At 38.7% G+C, this 26106-nt stretch overlaps 1 protein-coding gene across 1 annotated transcript in view; it reads left to right on the forward strand.

Annotated features, from left to right (window-relative positions):
- MCHR2 (melanin concentrating hormone receptor 2) overlaps positions 1-26106 on the forward strand; it is a 72282-nt gene that overhangs the window by 36210 nt on the left and 9966 nt on the right. Inside the window, exons 2-4 of the mRNA XM_030929340.1 lie at positions 448-655; positions 14943-15152; positions 19759-19953. Coding sequence (XP_030785200.1) covers positions 474-655; positions 14943-15152; positions 19759-19953 — 587 coding nt within the window. The 5' untranslated portion in view covers positions 448-473. The remainder of the gene's footprint in view (positions 1-447; positions 656-14942; positions 15153-19758; positions 19954-26106) is intronic.

The raw sequence follows: 26106 nt of genomic DNA on the forward strand, positions 1-26106 counted from the left end.
CTAAACAATCTGAGTTCAGTAGACCCCACGCATTTTATAGCAGACAGAGAGGATATGTTTAACAACAAAAGTGTTACAAGAATACTAGCCAATATGAACAGACCTACAGGCCAATAAGAATACCAGCGATCTGTAAACAACCAGGACCAGTATATACTAGGTAAATATCACCTATGCTCAAAGCATATAGTACAGTAAGATGTGGTAAGATACAAATATTTTCATGGTGCTTCTCATGTTGTTCTATAGCTTGCTGTTTACCTATCTCTTACGGTAATCTGTGAGATTACTATGAACAGGGACAAATCATACTCAACCTGGAATCCTGTGTTCCATGGAATCTTAGTTTAAAAAAAAATAGGTTCCAAAAAATATTATTTGAATTAGGTAAAGGAAGTTATATTGAGAGAATGTTCACTAAATAAATCACTTCCTATTACTTCACAGCTTTAATCCCTGGAAGTCCATGAACAATGAATCCATTTCACTCATCTTGTTGGAACACCTCTGCCGAACTTTCAAACAAATCCTGGAATAAAGAGTTTGCTTATCAAACTGCCAGTGTTGTAGATACAGTCATCCTCCCTTCCATGATTGGGATTATCTGTTCAACAGGGCTGGTTGGCAACATCCTCATTGTATTCACTATAATAAGGTAAGGGCTCCTTTTTTTTCCTTCCGTACTTTAGGAAACTACAGTCAAAGGTCCCTAAATGAATCCTTTCCCCTGTAGCATTTTGCTTAATGAAATGCAATTTCTTAAATATTTGCTTAAGATAATTAAGATAATTGATGAAGATTCTACAGATAATTTCATCATGCATTAGGTAACATCTCAGTTGCAAATCTCAGCATGCTAAGACCTAGGCCAATGCTTACTGCTGGGTCAGTGAGTTTTTAGGGCAATGACTCTCAGTCTTAGCTGCATATTAGAATCACCTGGGGAGCTTTAAAAACTCCTGATACGCAGTTTCACCCCAGACCCACTAACTCACAATCTCTAAGGGTAGGGTCCAGGTAAGATTTGAAACTGCAATGCAACATTTTATTTTCCAGCAATAAGAATTATCCTAAAAAGCTGAACTGTTTAGGCAGGTGAAAGAGATTCTTTTACTCACTTGGGCAAAAGAGAAACTTTATCTGATCACCAGAAGATGCAGGGAGTCAATAGGTAGTGGGCTGTTCCCTTTTGTGTAGACCAGCCTATATAGACCAAACTGAGAGATATCTGCCCCCCAGTACCTCTTGCCTGGGCACCACGTATCTCACCTAATTCAGGTAATTCCCTCCTCTCAAGTAGAGACTAAAGTTTTACCTGGAGAATAAGAACTGATTATTTGTTTTCTAGGGACTTGACAAAATGGATTCAGAATTAGTGCACACAAGCCCTATAACTACTTGGTATATTTGCTATCTTGATTTTCACATGTAAGTTTTGCTAGTTTTAATAACTATAGGATGTTAACTTTTTTTTCTTAGTTTCTGATTATACTTAAAATTGCCATTTTAAAAATGTTTGTGCATATTCATATGTTATAAAAGATATTCTAGACTGTAGGTTTAGTATCCCTTATCCAAAATGCTTGGGACCAGAAGTGGTTCAGATTTCAGATTTTTCTGGATTTTGCACTGTTTGTATATGCATAATGAGATATCCTGGAGAAGGGACCAAGTCTAAACACAAAATTCATTATGTCTCATTTACACCTTATACACAAAGCCTGAAAGTAACTTTATGTAATAATTTAAATAATTTTATGCATGAGACAAATTTTTGTAAACCAAACCACCAGATAGTAAAGTCATCACTCTCTCAGCCACCCATGTGGACATCTGTGGTTGTCTGGCATCACCATCATTCCTGACTCGAGATTTACATCCAACCAATAAACAATCACTTTCTTAAACTTATTCACACAACAGTACTTAGCAGTAAAAAATATGACCATTAATACCACTAATACAGTGAAAAATAATGTGTTCACAATAGATATAGGTATAAAGAGGGCGGAGCAAGATGGCCGAATAGGAACAGCTCCAGTCTCCAACTCCCAGCGCAAGCGACACAGAAGACCGGTGATTTCTGCATTTTCAACTGAGGTACTGGGGTCATCTCACTAGGGAGTGCCGGACAATCGGTGCTGGTCAGCTGCTGCAGCCTGACCAGCGAGAGCTGAAGCAGGGCGAGGCATCGCCTCACCTGGAAGCGCAAGGGGGAAGGGGATCCGTTTTCCTAGCCAGGGGAACTGAGACACACAACACCTGGAAAATCGGGTAACTCCCACCCCAATACTGCGCTGTAAGCATACAGGCACACCAGAATATATCCCACACCTGGCCGGGAGGGTCCCACGCCCACGAAGCCTCCCTCACTGCTAACACAGCAGTCTGCCGCGATCTATCCGCAAGGCAGCAGCGAGGCTGGGGGAGGGGCGCCCGCCATTGCTGAGGCTTAAGTAGGTAAACAAAGCCGCTGGGAAGCTCGAACTGGGTGGAGCTCACAGCAGCTCAAGGAAGCCTGCCTGTCTCTGTAGTCTCCACCTCTGGGGACAGCGCACAGCTGAAGACCAACAGGGGAAGTAGCAGGAGCCGGTGCAGACGCGAACGACTCTGTCTGACAGCTTTGGGGAGAGCCGTGGATCTCCCAACGCGGAGGTTGAGATCTGAGAACGGACAGACTGCCTGCTCAGGTGTGTCCCTGACCCCTGAGTAGCCTAGCTGGGAGAAATCCCCCACTAGGGGCAGTCTGACACCCCACACCTCACAGGGTGGAGTACACCCCTGAGAGGAAACTTCCAAAGGAAGAATCAGACAGGTACACTCGCTGTTCAGCAATATTCTATCTTCGGCAACCTCTGCTGCTGATACCCAGGCAAACAGGGTCTGGAGTGGACCTCAAGCAATCTCCAACAGACCAACAGACAGTCCTTTTGACTGTCAGAAGGAAAACTATCAAACAGGAAGGACACCTATACCAAAACCGCATCAGTACGTCACCACCATCAAAGACCAGAGACAGATAAAACCACAAAGATGGGGAAGAAGCAGGGCAGAAAAGCTGGAAATTCAAAAAATAAGAGCGCATATCCCCCTGCAAAGGAGCGCAGCCCATCGCCAGCAACGGATCAAAGCTGGTCAGAGAATGACTTGGACGAGAGGAGAGAAGAAGGCTTCAGTCTATCAAACTTATCAGAGCTAAAGGAGGAATTACGTACCCAGCGCAAAGAAACTAAAAATCTTGAAAAAAGAGTGGAAGAATTGACAGCTAGACTAATTAATGCAGAGAAGATCATAAACGAAATGACAGAGATGAAAACCATGACACGAGAAATACGTGACAAATGCACAAGCTTCAGTAACCGACTCGATCAACTGGAAGAAAGAGTATCAGCGATTGAAGATCAAATGAATGAAATGAAGCGAGAAGAGAAACCAAAAGAAAAAAGAAGAAAAAGAAATGAGCAAAGCCTGCAAGAAGTATGGGATTACGTAAAAAGACCAAATCTACGCCTGATTGGGGTGCCTGAAAGTGAGGGGGAAAATGGAACCAAGTTGGAAAACACTCTTCAGGAAATCATCCAGGAGAACTTCCCCAACCTAGTAGGGCAGGCCAACATTCAAATTCAGGAAATACAGAGAACGCCACAAAGATACTCCTCCAGAAGAGCAACTCCAAGACACATAATTGCCAGATTCACCAAAGTTGAAATGAAGGAAAAAATCTTAAGGGCAGCCAGAGAGAAAGGTCGGGTTACCCACAAAGGGAAGCCCATCAGACTAACAGCAGATCTCTCGGCAGAAACTCTACAAGCCAGAAGAGAGTGGGGGCCAATATTCAACATTCTTAAAGAAAAGAATTTTAAACCCAGAATTTCATATCCAGCCAAACTAAGTTTCATAAGTGAAGGAGAAATAAAATCCTTTACAGATAAGCAAATGCTTAGAGATTTTGTCACCACCAGGCCTGCCTTACAAGAGACCCTGAAGGAAGCCCTAAACATGGAAAGGAACAACCGGTACCAGCCATCGCAAAAACATGCCAAAATGTAAAGACCATCGAGGCTAGGAAGAAACTGCATCAACTAACGAGCAAAATAACCAGTTAATATCTAATGGCAGGATCAAGTTCACACATAACAATATTAACCTTAAATGTTAATGGACTAAATGCTCCAATCAAAAGACACAGACTGGCAAACTGGATAAAGAGTCAAGACCCATCAGTCTGCTGTATTCAGGAGACCCATCTCACATGCAGAGACATACATAGGCTCAAAATAAAGGGATGGAGGAAGATCTACCAAGCAAATGGAGAACAAAAAAAAGCAGGGGTTGCAATCCTTGTCTCTGATAAAACAGACTTTAAACCATCAAAGATCAAGAGAGACAAAGAAGGCCATTACATAATGGTAAAGGGATCAATTCAACAGGAAGAGCTAACTCTCCTAAATATATATGCACCCAATACAGGAGCACCCAGATTCATAAAGCAAGTCCTTAGGGACTTACAAAGAGACTTAGACTCCCATACAATAATAATGGGAGACTTCAACACGCCGCTGTCAACATTAGACAGATCAACGAGACAGAAAGTTAACAAGGATATCCAGGAATTGAACTCATCTCTGCACCAAGCGGACCTAATAGACATCTATAGAACTCTCCACCCCAAATCAACAGAATATACATTCTTCTCAGCACCACATCGCACTTATTCCAAAATTGACCACATAATTGGAAGTAAAGCACTCCTCAGCAAATGTAAAAGAACAGAAATTATAACAAACTGTCTCTCAGACCACAGTGCAATCAAACTAGAACTCAGGACTAAGAAACTCAATCAAAACCGCTCAACTACATGGAAACTGAACAACCTGCTCCTGAATGACTACTGGGTACATAACGAAATGAAAGCGGAAATAAAGATGTTCTTTGAAACCAATGAGAACAAAGATACAACATACCAGAATCTCTGGGACACATTTAAAGCAGTGTGTAGAGGGAAATTTATAGCACTAAATGCCCACAAGAGAAAGCAGGAAAGATCTAAAATTGACACTCTAACATCACAATTAAAAGAACTAGAGAGGCAAGAGCAAACACATTCAAAAGCTAGCAGGAGGCAAGAAATAACTAAGATCAGAGCCGAACTGAAGGAGATAGAGACACAAAAAACCCTCCAAAAAATCAATGAATCCAGGAGTTGGTTTTTTGAAAAGATCAACAAAATTGACAGACCGCTAGCAAGGCTAATAAAGAAGAAAAGAGAGAGGAATCAAATAGATGCAATAAAAAATGATAAAGGGGATATCACCACTGACCCCACAGAAATACAAACTACCATCAGAGAATACTATAAACGCCTCTACGCAAATCAACTAGAAAATCTAGAAGAAATGGATAATTTCCTGGACACTTACACTCTCCCAAGGCTAAACCAGGAAGAAGTTGAATCCCTGAATAGACCAATAGCAGGCTCTGAAATTGAGGCAATAATTAATAGCCTACCCACCAAAAAAAGTCCAGGACCAGATGGATTCACAGCTGAATTCTACCAGAGGTACAAGGAGGAGCTGGTACCATTCCTTCTGAAACTATTCCAATCAATAGAAAAAGAGGGAATCCTCCCTAACTCATTTTATGAGGCCAACATCATCCTGATACCAAAGCCTGGCAGAGACACAACAAAAAAAGAGAATTTTAGACCAATATCCCTGATGAACATTGATGCAAAAATTCTCAATAAAATACTGGCAAACCGGATTCAGCAGCACATCAAAAAGCTTATCCACCATGATCAAGTGGGCTTCATCCCTGGGATGCAAGGCTGGTTCAACATTCGCAAATCAATAAACGTAATCCAGCATATAAACAGAACCAAAGACAAGAACCACATGATTGTCTCAATAGATGCAGAAAAGGCTTTTGACAAAATTCAACAGCCCTTCATGCTAAAAACGCTCAATAAATTCGGTATTGATGGAACGTATCTCAAAATAATAAGAGCCATTTATGACAAACCCACAGCTAATATCATACTGAATGGGCAAAAACTGGAAAAATTCCCTTTGAAAACTGGCACAAGACAGGGATGCCCTCTCTCACCACTTCTATTCAACATAGTGTTGGAAGTTCTGGCTAGGGCAATCAGGCAAGAGAAAGAAATCAAGGGTATCCAGTTAGCAAAAGAAGAAGTCAAATTGTCCCTGTTTGCAGATGACATGATTGTATATTTAGAAAACCCCATCGTCTCAGCCCAAAATCTCCTGAAGCTGATAAGCAACTTCAGCAAAGTCTCAGGATACAAAATTAATGTGCAAAAATCACAAGCATTCTTATACACCAGTAACAGACAAGCAGAGAGCCAAATCAGGAATGAACTTCCATTCACAATTGCTTCAAAGAGAATCAAATACCTAGGAATCCAGCTTACAAGGGATGTAAAGGACCTCTTCAAGGAGAACTACAAACCACTGCTCAGTGAAATAAAAGAGGACACAAACAAATGGAAGAACATACCATGCTCATGCATAGGAAGAATCAATATCGTGAAAATGGCCACACTGCCCAAGGTTATTTATAGATTCAATGCCATCCCCATCAAGCTACCAATGAGTTTCTTCACAGAATTGGAAAAAACTGCTTTAAAGTTCATATGGAACCAAAAAAGAGCCCGCATTGCCAAGACAATCCTAAGTCAAAAGGACAAAGCTGGAGGCGTCACGCTACCTGACTTCAAACTATACTACAAGGCTACAGTAACCAAAACAGCATGGTACTGGTACCAAAACAGAGCTATAGACCAATGGAACAGAACAGAGTCCTCAGAAATAATACCGCACATCTACAGCCATCTGATCTTTGACAAACCTGAGAGAAACAAGAAATGGGGAAAGGATTCCCTATTCAATAAATGGTGCTGGGAAAATTGGCTAGCCATAAGTAGAAAGCTGAAACTGGATCCTTTCCTTACCCCTTATACGAAGATTAATTCAAGATGGATTAGAGACTTAAATGTTAGACCTAATACCATAAAAACCCTAGAAGAAAATCTAGGTAGTACCATTCAGGACATAGGCATGGGCAAGGACTTCATGTCTAAAACGCCAAAAGCAACGGCAGCAAAAGCAAAAATTGACAAATGGGATCTAATTAAACTAAAGAGCTTTTGCACAGCAAAAGAAACTACCATCAGAGTGAACAGGCAACCTACAGAATGGGAGAAAATTTTTGCAACCTACTCATCTGACAAAGGGCTAATATCCAGAATCTACAAAGAACTCAAACAAATATACGAGAAAAAAACAAACAACCCCATCAAAAAGTGGGGAAAGGATATGAACAGACATTTCTCAAAAGAAGATATTCATACAGCCAACAGACACATGAAAAAATGCTCATCGTCACTCGCCATCAGAGAAATGCAAATCAAAACCACAATGAGATACCATCTCACACCAGTTAGAATGGCAATCATTAAGAAGTCAGGAAACAACAGGTGTTGGAGAGGATGTGGAGAAATAGGAACACTTTTACACTGTTGGTGGGATTGTAAACTAGTTCAACCATTATGGAAAACAGTATGGCAATTCCTCAAGGATCTAGAACTAGATGTACCATATGACCCAGCCATCCCACTACTGGGTATATACCCAAAGGATTATAAATTATTCTACTACAAAGACACATGCACACGTATGTTTATTGCGGCACTATTCACAATAGCAAAGACTTGGAATCAACCCAAATGTCCATCTGTGACAGACTGGATTAAGAAAATGTGGCACATATACACCATGGAATACTATGCAGCCATAAAAAAGGATGAGTTTGCGTCCTTTGTAGGGACATGGATGCAGCTGGAAACAATCATTCTTAGCAAACTATCACAAGAACAGAAAACCAAACACCGCATGTTCTCACTCATAGGTGGGAACTGAACAATGAGATCACTTGGACTCGGGAAGGGGAACGTCACGCACTGGGGCCTATCATGGGGAGGGGGGAGGGGGGAGGAGGGAGGGATTGCATTGGGGAGTTATACATGATATAAATGATGAATTGATAAAAAAAGTAAAATAAAATAAAAAAATAAAATAAAAAAAAAAAAAAAAAAAAAAGAAAAATAATGTGTTCAGGGCAACTAAGCAGCCCAGTAATATCACCAGAACACCTGCACCAGCTGCGAAACAACAGCAGCTGAAGGGGGCTGGGAGGGTCATTTTTCCCTTGGAAATGCTGTGTGTTGTGCAGCAGCATTTTGACTGCAATCCATCACATGAGGTCAGGTGTGGAATGTTCCACTTGTAGGGCCATGTTATTCCTCAAAACTTTCAGATTTTAGAGCATTTCAGATTTTGGATTTCCAAGTTAAGAATGCCCAACCTGTACTACCTAATAGTTGTTTTCAGCATCATATTAACACATAACCACAAAAAACTTTTGTGGAACATACTACACTAAAAAGCACAGCAGTACTATTATTATACCAGTACTATATAGCATTATATAGTACATATATATAGTATATATATACACTATATATAGTACATTATATATAGTACATTATATAGTACTATATATATAGCAGTACTATCATATATACAGTACTATATATTTAAGAAAAGAGGCTCAGATGAGTAAATAACTGGTCCAGCATGACAGAGCTAGTAAGTAGCAATCCTGGCAATTGAACTCAGATCTTATTACAAATTCTAGGCTATTTCCTCCACAGCTAGTGAAACCAAAGAGGTCATCAAAATTATAGAGACAGCCATAAAGATAAAAGAATCCTCACAGGCTTAATTGAGAGCAAGAGGAGCCCTCAGGATGGTCATGCAGATGGTGCTCATCACCCCTGAGAAGACTCATAACTTGTCACTTCCCCGGGTGGCGTCTCATCAGCCAGCCCTCTCTCAAACTTTCATTTTCGCTATCTCTGCAGTTAGAAGTAGAGGATCAATGGTATTTTTTATACCAGTCACAGCTGAAGATTTATTTAGTACATAGGGATTCTACTCTTAATAAATTCAGGCATTCCTTATTGTGTCCTGTAAAGCCATTTGTGAATATCAAGCATTTTAAACTTTTCTTTAAGTACTAGAAGAATGTCAATTCAATATATGTTAGTAAATACCTATTGCATGCCCTGCATTGCCCTAGGGTTTATGAAAATACCAAAAAAAAAAAAAAAAAAAAAAAAAAGCAGCGTCTGTTTAAAAAGTTCATATTCTAGTGGAGAAGATGAGATTTAAACTCATGGAATAATTTGAAAAATAATACAAGAAAGACAATAAAAACAATCAACTGCGGGAAAAAAGATGGCTCAGATGAGTTCCAGGAAAGAAAATGGAAGTAATCAAATATTCTTAGGGAGCCTCAAAGAGGCAGTAGTGCTGAGTAGAGAGTTAATAGTTCTCTACTTGAGAATATTTCTAGCTCCCCCCTGTTTGCCTGTTGGACCTGCCCAGTCCTCCTTCCATCTCTCCCTCATGGCCTCCAGTATTTCTGCCCTGCTCTTCTACAGATACATATAGTGTGTCCTACACCAAAAAGCCTTGGTACCACCATTGAAAAACCAAGTTCTTATTAGGTCTTAGCCCTTCTGAAATGTTTGCATTTTCACAGGTGGCTTTTACGTGCAAAACCTTTGCAGTGTGGGATTCCAGGCCTTGTGACAAGCTGTTGAAGAGATGTTTGGAACCAGAGAAATTTCTTGGACCCCTCAATTTACACCAATAGATAACAGCTTAATCCCATCTACTTATGCAGAGACAAAGTTGAAAAAAAAGGAAACATGTAATGTGAACTCTTCTAAAAGTAAATTCTGAGCTATGATTTATGGAAACAGATTTTCAACATAAAGTCAACCGTCATTTAACCAGGGAAAAAAACACTTGAGCCATTATATGGACCAATTTGTTTGCATTATTGTGAAAAATCTATCATTTCTTCATATTATCATTTTATGCATAAAGTGAGAATATACATTAGATAAAGAAATGCTAATGGAACTTTTAAAATAAATACTTTAATCTTTCAAAAAGTATCAGGAACAACTTTTAATTAAAACAACAGTTTTAATTTTTTTGCTAAGATTTTAACACTTTTCCTTGCAAATTGCTCACCAAAAATTTATTAATCTTTCAAAAGTCATTTGAAAGCAACTTACATTTATTTATTTAGTTAGTTAGTTAGTTGGCTAGGAATGTATCAACTTTTTGCAAATTGCTCTCTAAATATTTTAAGGCAATTTGTATTAATGTTTTCATCCTGCTTTGCCATGATCTTTTGTTACTTTCTGAACAGACAGGTGAATTAAATAAAATATTAAGACTACAGTAACAATAAGGAGAAATAAATAACATTTAAACAAGATTTAATGACTTTTCCTTTTATGGTAGTAATTGTATCAAAACCAGTGTTCATCAATAGAACTAAGAGTCATAAGCAAGCAATGAACCAATTTCTGACTTTGCCAAATGAAGACTAGAAACATATATAAAATAAATATGTTTAAGGAAGATGGAGCTTCAAGAATAAGATGTTCTATGTGCCTTTTTTTAAAACAAGAAGCAACTTGTGTATTAGGAGGGTGACTTTAAAATAATGAGACCAGATCATCACTAATCTGTTGTACATTAAATTTGTAGCAGGTCAAAAGAAGCCTGAAAAGGTAGGCAGAAAATTGAGCCAATTATAATATTTTCCTCTTGCGTTCCCAGGAGACCAATTAATGAACTCAACCCCATTACTCAACTATTCTCCACAGGCACAGCAGGCCCTGGGAATCACCTGTACTTCAATAAAGGGACTGACTTTTTTTTTAATCAGACCCCCACATCCACCTTCTGAACACATCTTCCTTCTGTTTACCGATAGATTCCCTTCAAGTGGGCAGAGTCTCTATAAAAGGTGCCCTATCCTCTAAAAATAAAGAGTTCCCATTTTGTCGCTTCCTGCCTTCATCTCCCTGTCAGGTCAACTAATTAATACTAAGTCATGAAATCATGAAACAGAGGTTACAAGATGGACAATGTATTAACCTAGAGGAATACTGTCTAATGGCAGAATTCCAGTTGCTGGCAGGGATGGGAAACGTTTTAGAACACAGGTCTCTTTTTTCCCAACCCAGATTAAATAATAACTAACAGCTCCCTCTGACCCAGCCCTCTACCATTCCAAGTGTCAGCCATACACAGACTTTTGTTGGAATTGACCCATACCCTTGGCTGCACAGATATGTTTTAGATGCCAGAGTACCATGCAACCACATTTGTTCAGATCTGTGGTCTAGTTGGCCAATATGCTAAGCCGGCTTGGGAATCTAAAGAAGTTGAGTGGCTTGCCTAATGGCACAATGAGTGAGGGCATAGAAATGAAAATAAAATTCCCAATTAGGTTATCTTTCCACTATATCACTCTATCTATCTCGGGAAGGGTTGGCAAATATGTGACTCTACTGTAAACTCTCTCACCCTTAGCAGTCATCTCTAATCACACAGGTCTGTCCTGTGTGGCATCTGTCTTGTATAGATCTGTCCTGTGTGAGGACTCAGAATTCTTCTCAGCAAAGTGCTTCAGGAAATGACTACTAATCCATTGGCATTGGCTCATGATAGCAATTTAATTCAACTAGAGTTAAATGCCAGACAGGATGGTGAGGCAACCCAGAGATTAACAAGAGCAGGAAGCCAGTTCTACACCCTACCCCATCCCTCACCCCAACACCACCTTCCTCTCCCTGCCCCAAGCTGGAGGGAGAAAGGGAGAAAGAGGTTTTACAGCCCTCCACAGTCTGGGCTGCCTGGTGGGAGCTGGAGCCCCACTGGTATCTTGGATCATGGAGTGAGGGCTACATTCTGGCTTCTCCTCTCCTCCTTACTCTCCAGTTCCCACCAGTGCTTCCGATTGGCCAAACCTAATCAGAAGCCAGTTGGCAAAGGGGCCTGAGGACAGGCTAGCAAATGACAAGCACAGCAGCCTACATGTGTAGTGTTGTGTTTTGTTAGTTTTACTGAATCCATATCATGTGTTGTTATTTCTGATTGCAAAAGGTAAGCATGGTTTTAATAGAAATTTTGAAAAATTGTCAGAAAATGCAAACAGTAAAGTAAAAAAATCAGTCATACTACTACCAAATAGATGATCACTATGATTACTTGACATATTGTTCCTGCAAATTTTTTAACAAATGTTTAAATAAATTTAGAGTCATGCTATACACGAGTATTCTTTCTTTTTTTCCAATCTGATTAAATATTCTTTCAAACTATGACTTATAACAGCCATATCCTACTGAGTGTGGTAGTGTAGAATACCATAATTTATTTTGTCATTCCTCAAATTAATAAGCATTAGATATGACCACTTTAACCATATGGAACACATGTTAGCCAAAATTATCACAAGTCTTTGTATTTTATTTTAAATGTTTACATCGTAAGAAACATAAATCTCATGAAGTCTGACATCAGGAAATCTGAAGATAAATTAGACCTAAAATGGGATATAATTTATATAGTTAGAAATTTTACAATTTCTATTTGTTTTTAATTTCGATGCTGTTGCTTTCAGTAAAGAAGACAATAATAAATATAATGTGTTATTTATAATGCCCTAGTAACTTATGTCCAGATAAATTTATCAATTCATAAATTGATAAATTCAGAATTCTCTTTGTACTATATAGAATATCATCGAGACACACTTTTATTTAATTCTTTTTAATTGCCAGTTAATGGCCTGCACTGTCCCCACAATATAATTACCATAATTCATTATCAGTAAATGATGGGTATCCCTCTAGAGAAAAACAAGGGCCATGGATCTAATTGCTGCAATTGAGACCTAAGCAACTGCTTATGGTTTATATCCCAATTCACATGCAAATAACATCTATTTATAGACTAAGATTTATGATTTTTTTTGTCTTTTTTTTTTTTTAGTTTGGAGCTCTTTCTATCTGACTGCTAATACCTGTCCCTCTTCCCTGTCCCTTCTCCATTTCCCACTCTAATGGCCTAGAGAGGACAGGGGATGAGAGACCAAGGACAGTCAGCTGGCTGGTCTTTTGTTTGACATGATCTTTTCTTCATGTCTCCTCTCCCTCTTGGTCATTCTGGTGTGAGGCACTAAGTTCCTGAGGGCAAGGAACCAACCTGTTTTTTTAGTGGCAGCAACAATGCATACAGTATGGTTGCTGAATGAGGACTTCATGGCAGTAACTGCCCCACATAGTGGGTGCTGCCAAGGCCTGGAGAAGAGACGGCCTCACCCAATCTGATGTTTCACATGAGAATCTGACAGCTGAGAAATGAAGTTCACAGGCTATAGAAGTTGTAGCCAGTGAATAATAAAGACACACATGAGCTTCCAAACAGCAGAGCACTAGCCCTGAAATAGTAGAAAACTAGCAATTGTGGCATAATCTTAGGACTGGTTCTTATATGCTCTTTAAATTCTTACTTGTCCACATCTGCCAAGAAACTTGTCTTGACTGTGCCCAAGAAAAAGGAGAGGGCCCCTTCTTTGTGCTTCTTGTCCTTGTACTTGTCTCTAGTTTTCTCTCATCAAATTGTAATGTGATCATTTATGCATGTCTAGACTATAAGCTCCTTGATGACAGGGTTTATACATGATTTAGCTTTACAGCCTTAGAGCACAATACTTTGCCTGCCATGTAATTGGTGCTCAACAAAATGTTTGTTGAATTAATGAACAGCATCTCCCAGATAAAGATGATACCTGTTTATTATTGAATGTGCCAGCTCCTTGAAATAGGAACCAATTGAATTTTAAATTTCTGCTTTCAGAAATGTATTTCACCTGCTGATGAGAAGGCCACTTCTAGATAGCATTGAATTCACTTCTCCCAACCCCAGCTCCCCACAGGAGACATGACATCATTCTCAGTGCCATCTACCAGCTCCCTCTTTTCAAATGACTCTCTCTGCCTGGATCTCAGGTCTTTATTAACAGTCTTGGCTATTTGTTAGATTTTACTGGAATATTTCTAAGTCATTGTTGAAATCTTAACAATGGCCTAAGCTGCAACAGGAAAAAAAAAAAAAAAAGCATTAGACAACAGAAATCATTTATTTTCAGTCCTCAGCTGTTTTAAATACTAGGAATGAGTAAAGACTAAATCTTTTGTCTGAGTGTATTTAAAGTTGGTATAACTTGTTGCTGCATGAAAAATTACCCCAAACATACCGGATTGAATTTGAAACAATAAACGTTTACTGTCTCATGTGCGTCCAGTGGTCATGGATTCAGGAGCAGCTTAGCTGGTTGGTTATGGCTCATGATCTGTCATAAAGTTGCCATCAAGCTGTCTTCCAGGGTTACAGTCATCTGAAGGCTTGGCTGCAGCTGGAGGATCTACTTCCAAGGTAGCTCATTCCCATACCTGGAAAGCTGGTGCTGACTGGTTGTTGACTGGAGCTTCAGCTCCTCTCCACATGGACCTCTCCATAGTGTTGCTTGAGTATCCTCACAAGATGGCAGCAGGCTTCCACCAGGGAGAGCAATCCAATAGAGAGCAAAGAGAAAAGTCTACAATAGCTTTGTGACCCAATTTCAAAGTCACACACTGTGACTTCTGCCATATTCTCATTGTTAGAAGCAAGTTAATAAGGTCAACACTCAAAGAGAGGGAATTTAAAAAAAAAAAAGAGAGAGAGAGGGAATTAGGCTACACCTATTGAAAGGAATATCAAAGACTTTGTGGACATATTTTTAAACCACCACAGTAAGTTATCAAATAAATAGTTCAAAATGCTTAAATATACACAAGACTAGGCATTTCCTCTATGCGTTTGTGTAGGTTTTCCTTTAACATTTAAAATGCATTATGGCAATTAAAAATTTGTATCAGGTAGCATTATTGAATAGTCTGTATACATTCAATGTCAATCCTCAGTTTCCTCTATCTCTTTCAGGTCCAGGAAAAAAACAGTCCCTGACATCTATATCTGCAACCTGGCTGTGGCTGATTTGGTCCACATCGTTGGAATGCCTTTTCTTATTCACCAGTGGGCCCGAGGGGGAGAGTGGGTGTTTGGGGGGCCTCTCTGCACCATCATCACATCCCTGGATACTTGTAACCAATTTGCCTGTAGTGCCATCATGACTGTAATGAGTGTGGACAGGTAAGTGAAGGACTTTGAAATATCTTAATATAATTCAGAGGTGCCTGTGCTTCCCCAAGCTCATTCCAATTCCAACATCAGTTTTGGTTTATAACAGCAAAGCTTTTCTTTCTTTGCTTGTTTCATTGTAGGATTGATTACTTTAGAATATTTTGTTCAACTTTCAAGGAGGTCTATTTTTAATGGAAAACATAAAACACAAAAATCTCCTTTTTTCTAATCATTCTTTTCAACTCAGTTTTATTTGCAATTCACTGCATGAAAAAAAAAATCACAAAACCATGAAATATTAGAAACCAGAATGAATTCCCCCCATCAATTTCACAGTAAGGAAGCTGAGGCCCAAAGAGGTGAGGAGATCTACTAGAAGCACATAAAGAATTAGCAGCAGAGCCAAGAATTAAAGTAGGTTTCCTTAGTCTCTGTCCAAGGCTATTTCTGATATGTCCACTGTCTCATGCACTTGCTATTGCCTCATAGCTCTAAGGAATCAGTGGAGTAAATAGAGGTTCTTATATGACCATGAAGCAATTTCCCAGTGCCAAGAAGATCATCTTTCACAAACATTATTGTGATTGGTTAATACAAATGCTGTCATTTTATATTATTAGAAATGTATTCCACTATGTCCTGGAATGTGCCATAGCCCCTTTCACCCATCCATGTAAGCTAATGTTATTTGAGGAGACAATGGTGATAGTGAGTACTTATTGAGCCAATAAGTGGCAGAATCCAGTTCAGACCCAAATCATCTGACTCTAGAGATGGCAGGTAGTTGTAACTGCTTCAATCTCTGGCCTGTCTAGGAAGCATGCAAGCTAGGATGTGCCCTGCATTATCCAGATGCCAGAATGTCCACACTAGGTCCTAACAGTTCACCTCAAACAGAAACGGGGCCTAAAGACAACCATAGTACTTCCAACAGTGATACTCTGTCTTTCAGAACAACCCACTTAAAATCTCCATCTGCCTTCTTCCCAACCCAACCCCAGCCCAACACATTTAATCCTCCTTTCTCTGATCTACTGTCTTTTTCCTTTGATTCAAATATATTTCATAAATCACGTGTGTGTGTGTGTGTGTGTGTGTGTGTGTGTGTGTGTGTGTGTGTGTGTGTGAGAGAGAGATTTATTGTCTAGTTCCCTTGCACCTCAAATGTAAATTCCCCAAAGGCAAGGTCTTTGTCCATCAATATATCATAAATGTGTGTGTAACACTGCCTGGCACTCAGGTGCTAAAAAAATATTGATGAATGAATGAATGAATGTCTTGAAGGGTATGTTAAATTTCCCTGGGTCCATCCAGAAATCTTCCTGAACCCTGCCTCTTTCACCCTTCCAAATGGGACTCTTGGGTGGGGAAGTGATGAGCCATTCTTTAAATGAACAAAAAAAGAATGACAAGGTTCATAGAAATCATTCACTCTGACAAAAATGTATAATAATGATAAAATTTTAAATATACTTTTATTTTTTTGCAAGAGAATTTTCAAAATATAAAGTTTCCTTTTCAACTTATAATTCACACATTTTTAAATCAATATACTGCATAGGTCTAGTTAGCTCAGCTGATGCCAGCCACTGTGACTGTGTCATGAGAAAAGCCCCATAAACATGTCAGGGTTCCAATACCAGGAAGAGGGCCTTGAACAGGCCAGGCTCACTCTGGAAAAGCAACCTAAAGTATAGACCATACCAATAGTAATCCCATTCTTGGGGATAATACGAGCTTCTTTATACACTGTGGCTTGGATGCAGGAGAATATTGCCTTTTTTTTTGGAGAAAAAAAAAAAAAAAAAAGAGGGGTATATTCCCGTAAATCTTTTACTGTAAATGAAGTGAATGGGCATTTTCTGCCTTGGAACAGACAAACTGTGTATGTTTTTTAATATTGACAGATTTTTCTCTGTATGTATATGTGTACACACATGCATGCGTGTGTATCTTACTCGTAGTCTTTTGTTTTGTTTTAATCTAATGGACATAGTATGCTAAAATTTCATTTCACATTTAAGACATTCTGCCCTTTCCTTTCCCTCGCTCTGGAAAATCAGGTGGTAAGAAACAAATGAAGAGGCTATAAAACTGAACCATTACCTTCCTCACATTTCTTGTAATTCTAACTCTACTAAATTCATAAAAGTGTAACAAAATCTGCAATTTTGTAAAAGAGAAATGATGCTTGCTTTGTAAGATCATAACTAAATGTCAGTGCCATCAGTATGCCTTAGCGTTTACATATTTAAATCATTTTAATTGCCAATTTAATGGATCATACATTTCAAGTGTTTCCAATAACTCATTTTGCTTTCCCTAATTAGTGATAACTGCAAGTGTGTAGAATATCTAGTAGTTGGCTCCTACCTCCATAGCCATACAAAAACAATATATAAACATCCAAAATGTTAAAAATGTTTGCTTTCAAATGAAAGCTACCTACACTTTCATTAGTGGCTACTTTTATAAATAAATTCTCTAAAACATCAGGAGTCAGTAAGTAGGAGCCAAAATTTGCAATTTATTCATTCATTTATTCAAAAAGTATTTATTGAGCATGAACCATATGCCAGAGATTGTTGGACACAGGGGATACAGTGCCCTTAAACTAATAGTCAAGGCTCCTGCCCTCATGGGGCTTTCATTCTAGTGGCATAGACAGACATTAAGTGAAGAGTCCCACAAGTAAATGTGTATTTCCACATAGTGATAACACACTAGGAGGGAAAAATAGAGTCTCCCTATAATCTTCTTTTACAGTCATGGTCCCTTGTATAGAATGGGTGGTCAAACAAGTCTTCCCTAAGAGGGAGACAATTAAATAGGGTCTTGAAGGAAGGCAGGAAGAATCAGAAGCAGATCCTGCCAGGCAGGTAGCACAGCATATGCCTGACCTTGAAAGAGGAAGAGCTTGAGGAAGTCAAGGGAGAGACTGGCACAGGCTCCAGCTTGAGCAGCAGGCAGAACCAGGTGGGAAAAAAGACCTGTGGAACATGGGAGGAATTCTGAAAATTTATAGAAAACCATTGAAAGGTTTTCAGCTGGGGAGAGATGCTATCAGAGAAGATTCCTTAATTGCTTGATCCCATGACTTCATCATCCTATAATTCCAGTAAAAATGATGGCTGGGCTGCTATGCAGTCACTATGGCATCCACTTCCCCAGCAGGGAGAAAAGAGGCCCTTCTCTCCTTAGCCACAGGGAATGCATGTGCAGCGTGCAGAGGATGGGTAGCTGAGGAGCCCTGGCCAGAAACCACTCTCTGCAACCAAAGGCCCCTTAACTGAATACAAATGTCCTACTTCTGGTGCAAAATTGAAAGGGCAAGAGAACAGGAAATTTTTTATTTTTGTGAGTCTTCATTAAGTAGCTTTACAAAAATTTAGAGAAATTTAAGTGACCATAAAAACCATTTTTACATTTGTTTAATTTCTGCTGATACTATCCTCCACCACCGCCCAGCCCCCAGCAAAGCTGTGCTTTTTCAAATAGGCCTTCCTTCTGAATCTGAGCTCTTGTTTTTCATGCTTCAGCTTTCATTTTGCTCTGAAAAATTCTTGGATTTGCTGGAGGACTAAATATATTAGATATGTCAGAATTTCAACTTTGATTAATGATTACCCCCTTTTTTCCTGGCTGTAAAATGAAAAGGAAAAAAATAAAGAAAAATGCTGGCCGGGCACGGTGGCTCAAGCCTGTAATCCCAGCACTTTGGGAGGCCGAGACGGGCGGATCACGAGGTCAGGAGATCGAGACCATCCTGGCTAACACGGTGAAACCCCGTCTCTACTAAAAAAATACAAAAAGCTAGCTGGGCGAGGTGGCGGCGCCTGTAGTCCCAGCTACTCGGGAGGCTGAGGCAGGAGAATGGCGTAAACCCGGGAGGCGGAGCTTGCAGTGAGCTGAGATCCGGCCACTGCACTCCAGTCCGGGCGACAGAGCGAGACTCCGTCTCAAAAAAAAAAAAAAAAAAAAAAAGAAAAGAAAAATGCTTCCCCATGAAATTAGCCCATTTCTTCCCTCTGGCTCCTAGCCTAAGTTCCTTAAGGAATTTGCGTTGTCTATACTAGTCACACTTGTTCATCCTCACTGTGACTTCTGTGAGCTGAAACTCCATGAGGGTGGTGACTTTAGTATAAAGCCATCCGGGCAAAATGTTTGTTCTATGTTCCTGAATCCCTTTCTGCTGAGGGATTCTCTTAGCCCCACATTTTCCTCCTTCCTGCCTCTGTGTCAGTAAATCTTGCTGGGAAAAGGGTCATTTCCTGCTGGAGGAAATCCGTATTAAGAGACAAAGTTTTCCAGAGTCTCGTTTACAGGAAAAGCACCTTTGTAAAGAGTTTGCACTGCAGCATTTTGCCATTATCAGTGTGTTCATAGAAGGAACAGCTATTTCAGTGAGTGGTTTATTCAGACTTGCAGGGTCAAGAATTGTTTTCTCTACAGATACCAGGCAGCTCTTAAAAAATATAACTTTCTTTTGCCCTGATAGAGGTGTGCTTCAGAGAGGACAATAATGCTAATAATTTACTCTCGTCATGAACCGTTCATCCTTGGAGCTCAGTGTTTTTATTGATTGTTCCAAAACTCTTCTTGACTGCTTTGGCAGGTACTTTGCCCTTGTCCAACCATTTCGACTGACAAGTTGGAGAACAAGGTACAAGACCATCCGGATCAATTTGGGCCTTTGGGCAGCTTCCTTTATCCTGGCATTGCCTGTCTGGATCTACTCGAAGGTCATCAAATTTAAAGACGGTGTCGAGAGTTGTGCTTTTGATTTGACATCCCCTGACGATGTACTCTGGTAAGTTGTTAAAACTTAAGAAAAATGAGTTGAATTAAGTTGTGAAGTACTTCATTCTCCTTGTCAACATGTGAGCAGCCTCAAAGAGTATCCTTGTGGATCCTCTTCTCACCAGTATCTCCACTTAGGTTTCTTCACACATGCAATCAAGGTGATAGTTTGATTTTTAAGGAGAGGGTAACCTTTAGAAAAAGATTTTGAATTCAATCATGTAACCTCAGTGGACACAAATATATTTAAATAGGATTTTTAAGATTCATAGCAGCCAGATGCAGTGGGAATGCAGCAATCAAGGGAGGTAAGGAATTTCCAGAGTCACTCAAACTCAAACCTCATCAGTATGCAATTGCAGTTTGCTTGAATTGTGTCCCCTATAAAGATATGTTCAAATCCTACACCAGCTCCCCCCGCCATACCTGTGAATGTGACCTTATTTGGAAATAGGGTTTTTTCAGATGTAATCAAGCTAAGTTAAGGTAATGCTGGATTAAGGTGGGCCCAATGACTATTGTCCTGATAAGGAGAAGCAGATTTTAAGAAATACAGAGACACACAGAAAAGAGACATGTGAAAACAGAGGCAGAGATTGGAGTGATGTATCTGTATGCTAAGGAACACCAAGGACTGCCAGAAACCAGCAGAGAGGGTAGGAGGGGGCATAGAGCAGATTCACCTTCAGAGTTTCTAAAGAACCAAACTTGCCAGCACCTTGATTTCAGATGCCTAGATTTCAGAGCTGTGAGAGAATAAATTTCTATTGTTTTAAGCTATCCAGTTTGTGCTAATTTCTTACAACAGTCCTAGGAAACTAATGCAACTACTGTAGCCATTTTATGCATTTTAATTTATAAAGAAATTAAAAGTCTTCAATTTGAAATTGGAACATAGACTTGGAGTTCATGATTAAATTCTTTGAGCAACTACCAGTGGCCAATAACTGTGTTAGATATTTTTACATATGCTATCTCAAGTCAGTCCGGCAGATCCCTTTCTCCGACTCCATAACTTGTCAAATAGATGAGTCGTTTCTGCATTATGTGGACACAGCCAAAGAAGGATGTCAGTAAAGGACCTGCAAATCCACTAATCTAGTAAAAAAAAAATTCATATACTTGCATGTTTTGTTCAGTTTAGTATAAAAAAGTACTATAGACTAGGTGGCTTGTAAACAATAGAAATTTATTTTTCACAGTTCTAGAAGCTGGAAATCCAAAATGAAAGTGCCAGCATGATCAAGTTCTGATGACAGCCCTCTTCCGGGTTGCAGTCTGCCAACTTTTCATTCTATCCTTATGTGGCAAAAGAGAGAGACAGGAAGTAAGCTCTCTTGTGTCTCTTCTTATAAGGACACTATTCCCATTCGTGAAGGCTCCACTCTCATGACTTAATTACTTCCCGAGACCCCACTTCCTCATACCATTATATCGGGGGTTAGGTTTTCAACATAGGAATTTTGAGGGAACACAAACATTTAGAACATAACAGTGCAACATAGATAGGACTGGACTTCCAGTTCCAAAATGGCAGCATAGAAGCAAGCTGACTGAATGCCCCCCTGAGCCCTCAGAAAATCAAAAACAAATATATAGCACCAAGGTTAGCATTAGCAATATCCCAGAACTCCAGAACTCAAATATGAGGATGAGACGGTTCCTCAGGCTTCAGAGAAGTGAAAAAAAATATGAAAAAGCCTCCAAGCCGACTGTAATAGAATCAGATTTCCACATCCATGACACCCCTCTTCCCCATTCTGCTTGACACCAAACACATGAAAAATTTCCCCCCAACTCACAGTTTCTACACTGAAAAAAACACGATCAAGGTAGACAACCAGCTTTCCCACCACCTTGGGTTCCCTGACAAAATACCTGTCTCTGCCTTAACCTATGGGAAATATCACAAGGGCTGGAAGGGAGAAATATCCCTGAGAACAGGCAGAGACAAAGTAGGGAGGTGGGACAGTTACTCTGTAGCTCAGCCAAAGGAGACACTAAATCAGAGTGGCTATTCAATACCACTACACTGCAGGAGGTACATTCAGCAGGTCCCCTGGACAAACCCCTAGCCAGGCTTCCCACACCTCTGGGATATCTCCTTTGGGACCTCCCCCATTCAGGACAGCCAGTGACCGATGGGTTACTAGAGCGAAAGCAAACCTGGGCTTAAGGCACAACTTAGAGCCGAAAGGAGACAACAACCTAGTGATAAAGACTCTCTAAGAAAATACATGCAATAAAAACCAAAACAAATCAGACAGAGAAGACTGGAATAAATAGCAAATCCTCAATGCAAAGACATAGATGTACATCTACAATAAGCAACAGCAAACAGCAAACCATAATCTCCCCAAATGGACAAAGCAGGGAACCAGTAACTGACCCTAATGAGACAGCAATATGTGAGCTCTCTGGCCAATAATTCAAAATAGTAGTTTTTAGGAAACCCAGTGATCTCCAAGATAACACAGAAAAGCAATTCAGAAATATATCAGAGAAATTTAACAAAGAGATTGAAATAATTTAAAAATTAAAAAAGAAATCTTGGAATTGAAAAATACGTTCGCTGAACTGAAAAAGTTACTAAAAATTCTCAACAGCAGAATGGGTCAAGCAAAGGAAAGAATTAGTGAGCTCAAAGACAGGCTATTTGAAAATACACAGTCAGAAAAAAAAGGAATGAAAAGAAATGAAGACTGTATACAAGATACAGAAAAAATTACTTCAAAAGACCAAATCTAAGACTTATCAGTGTTCAAGAGGGAGTTGAGCAAGAGCAAGAAGTAGAAAGCTTATTCAAAGAAATAACAGAAAATTTCCCAAAAATTGAGAAAGATGTAAATATCCAGATACAGGAAGATCAGAGAACACCAAACAAAATCAACCCAAATAAGACTCTATCCCAAGGCAGATAGTAAACTTTCAAAAGTCAAAGACAAAGATAGAACTCTAAAATCAGTAAAAGAAAAGAAGCAAATAACATGTAAAGGAGCTCTAATTCATCTGGAAATGGACTTCTTACTAGAAACCATACAGGCCAAGAGGGAGTAAAATGACATTTTCAAACTGCTAAAGAAAAAAGACAAAAACAAAAACAAAAAACCTGCCATCCAATATACTGCATCTATCCTTTGACTGTGAAGAAGACATAAAGTGTTTCCCAGACAGGCAGAAGCTGAAGGAATTTACCACCGTCAGATCTGTCTTACAAGAAATGCTAAAGGGAGTTCTTCTGTTGGAAGGAAAAAAAAAAAAAAAAAAAAAAAAAAAAAACACTAATATGCAAAAAGAAAACATTTGAAGGTATGAAACCCCTGGATAAAATTAAATACATTAACAAGCCCAGAATGCTCTAATACTGTAATTATGGTATATAATTCACTCATAATTATAGCATGAAGCCCAAAGACAAATCTATCAAAAATGATAACAGCTGTAGCAACCTGTTAAGAGGCAGATAATATGAAAATATGTAAAATGAAACAACTAAAAGTTAAAATGTAGGGGAATGGAGTTAAAGTGTAGTTTTTTCCACTTGCTTCTTTGTTTCTATTATTTTCTTTGTGATGTAAGATAAATAATCATCTCTTTGGAATAACTTGTAATATATATGTTTTTTGTCAACATCATTGTAACCACGTTGCAAAAATCCATAACAGATTTTAAAAATAAAAAGTAATGAACTAAGACATTCCACCAAAGAAAATCACTTTTCCACAAAGGAAGATGGTAAGAAAAGAAGAAAGTGAGAGAAAAGTTGCAGAACCAGAAAACAAGCAACAAGATGGCAGTAGTAAGTCTTTACTTATCAATAATAATACTGAATGTAAATAGTCTCGATTTTCCAATTAAAATTCAGTGAGTGGCTTGATAAAGAAACAAGACTCAACTATATGCAGCCTACAAGAAACCCACTTCACCTCTAAAGACACACATAGCCTGAGAGTGAAGGGATGGGAAAAGACATTCCATACAACTGGAGATCAAAAATAGCAAGAGTAGCTATATTTAGATAAAATACACTACAAATCAATGACTGTAAAAGAAGACAAAGAAGGTCACTATATAATGATAAAGGGGTCAATTCAGCAAAAGGATATAACAATTTTAAGTATCTCTGCACCCAACACTAGGGCTCCCAAATATATAGAGCAAACACTAATAGATCTGAAGGGAGAGAGGGGCTGCAATGCAATAATAGTAAGAGACTTTAACACACCATTCTCTGTAATTGACAGATCATCCAGACAGAAAATCAACAAAGAAATGGCAGAGTTAAACTACACACTAGACCTAATAGGCCTGACATTTACAGAACATTTCACCCAATTGTTGCAGAATGCAAATTCTTTTCAACAGCATATAGAACATTCCCCAGAATAATCCTATCAGGCCACAAGACACACCTGATCAAATTCAAAAAAGTAGAAGTTATAGCAAGTGTCTTTGACCACAGTGAACTAAAACTAGAACTCAATAACAAGAGGAACCTTGGAAACTACACGTATATATGTAAATTAAACAACATGCTCCTGAATTATCAGTCAATGAAGATATCAAGAAGGAAATTTAAACATTTTTGAAACAAATGAAAGTTGAAATACAGCATACCAAAATCTATGGGATATAGCAGAAGCAGTACTAACAAGAAATTTTATAGCGATAAATGCCAATATCAAAAAAGTAGAAAGACTTTAAAAATAAACAACCCACGAATGTACCTCAAAGAATTAGAAAGGCAAGAACAAACCAAACCCAAAATTAGTAGCAGGAAAGAGGTAATGAAGAGTAGAGCAGAAATAAATACAATTGAGACTTAAAAAACTACAGACAATCAACAAAATGAAAAGTTGGCTTTTCAAAAAGATATGCAAAACCAACAAACCTTTAGCTAGACTGAGAAAAACAGAGAGAAGATCCAAATAAACAAAATCAGGAACAAAAATGGAAACCTAACAACTGAAACTTCAGAAATACAAAGAGTCATTAGAAACTGTAATGCATCACTAAATGCCAACAAACTGGGAAATATAGAGGAAATAAATAAATTCCTGGACCCATACAGCCTGCCAAGATTGAACTATGAAGAAATAAACAACCTCAACAAACCAACAGCGAATAAGGAGACTGATGCTGAACAAGAGTCTTTCACCAAAGGAAAGTCCAAGACCTGATGGCTTCACTGCTGAATTCTACCAAACATTTAAATAATTAATATCAATTCTCTTCAAACTTCAAAAAAAATGAAGAGGAAGGAATACTTCCAAACTCATTCTACAAAGCCAGCATTACTCTGATACCAAAACCAACCAGAGACACACACAAAAAGAAAACTACAGACCAATATTACTGATGAACATAGATGCAAAAATCCTCAATAAAATATTAGCAAACAGAATGCAATGACACTTTAAAACGATCATATATCATGAGCAAGTAGGACTCATCCAAGGAATGTGAGGATGGTTCAACATACGCAAATCAATAAAGTTGATACATCACATTTACAGCACCAAGACCAAAAACCATATGACTATGTCAACAAATGCCAAAAAATCATTCAATAAAATTCAGCATCCCTTTATGATAAAACCCTCATCAAACAGGTTATAAAAGGAATATACCTCAAAATAACAAAAGGCATACATGACATGCCTACAGCTAATTTTGCACTGAATGGGGAAGAATTGAAGGCCTTTTCTCTAAGATCTGGAACAAGACAAGGATACCCACCTTCACCACTTTTATTCAACATAATATCAGAAATCCTAGCCAGAGCAATTAGGCAAGAGAAAGAAATGAAGGGCATTCAAATTGGAAAGGAAAAAGTCAAATAGCCTTGTTCACAGATGGCATGATATTTAGAAAAACCTAAAGACTCCACCAAAAAACTATCAAAGCTGATAAATGAATTCAGTAAAGTTGCAGGATACAAAATGAATGTATAAAAATCAATAGTATTTATATATGCAGTAATGAACAATCTGACAAAGAAATCAAAAATGCAATTGCCTTCAAAATAGCTACCAAGAATATAAAATACCTAGTATTCAATTCAACAAAAGAAGTAATATATCTATACAAGGAAAGCTATGAAACTCTGATTTAAAAAAAATAGACACATACATAGATACCTGATGAAAGAAATAGGACACAA

Source organism: Rhinopithecus roxellana, chromosome 4 (assembly GCF_007565055.1).
Source record: "Rhinopithecus roxellana isolate Shanxi Qingling chromosome 4, ASM756505v1, whole genome shotgun sequence".
Taxonomy (NCBI): domain Eukaryota; kingdom Metazoa; phylum Chordata; class Mammalia; order Primates; family Cercopithecidae; genus Rhinopithecus; species Rhinopithecus roxellana.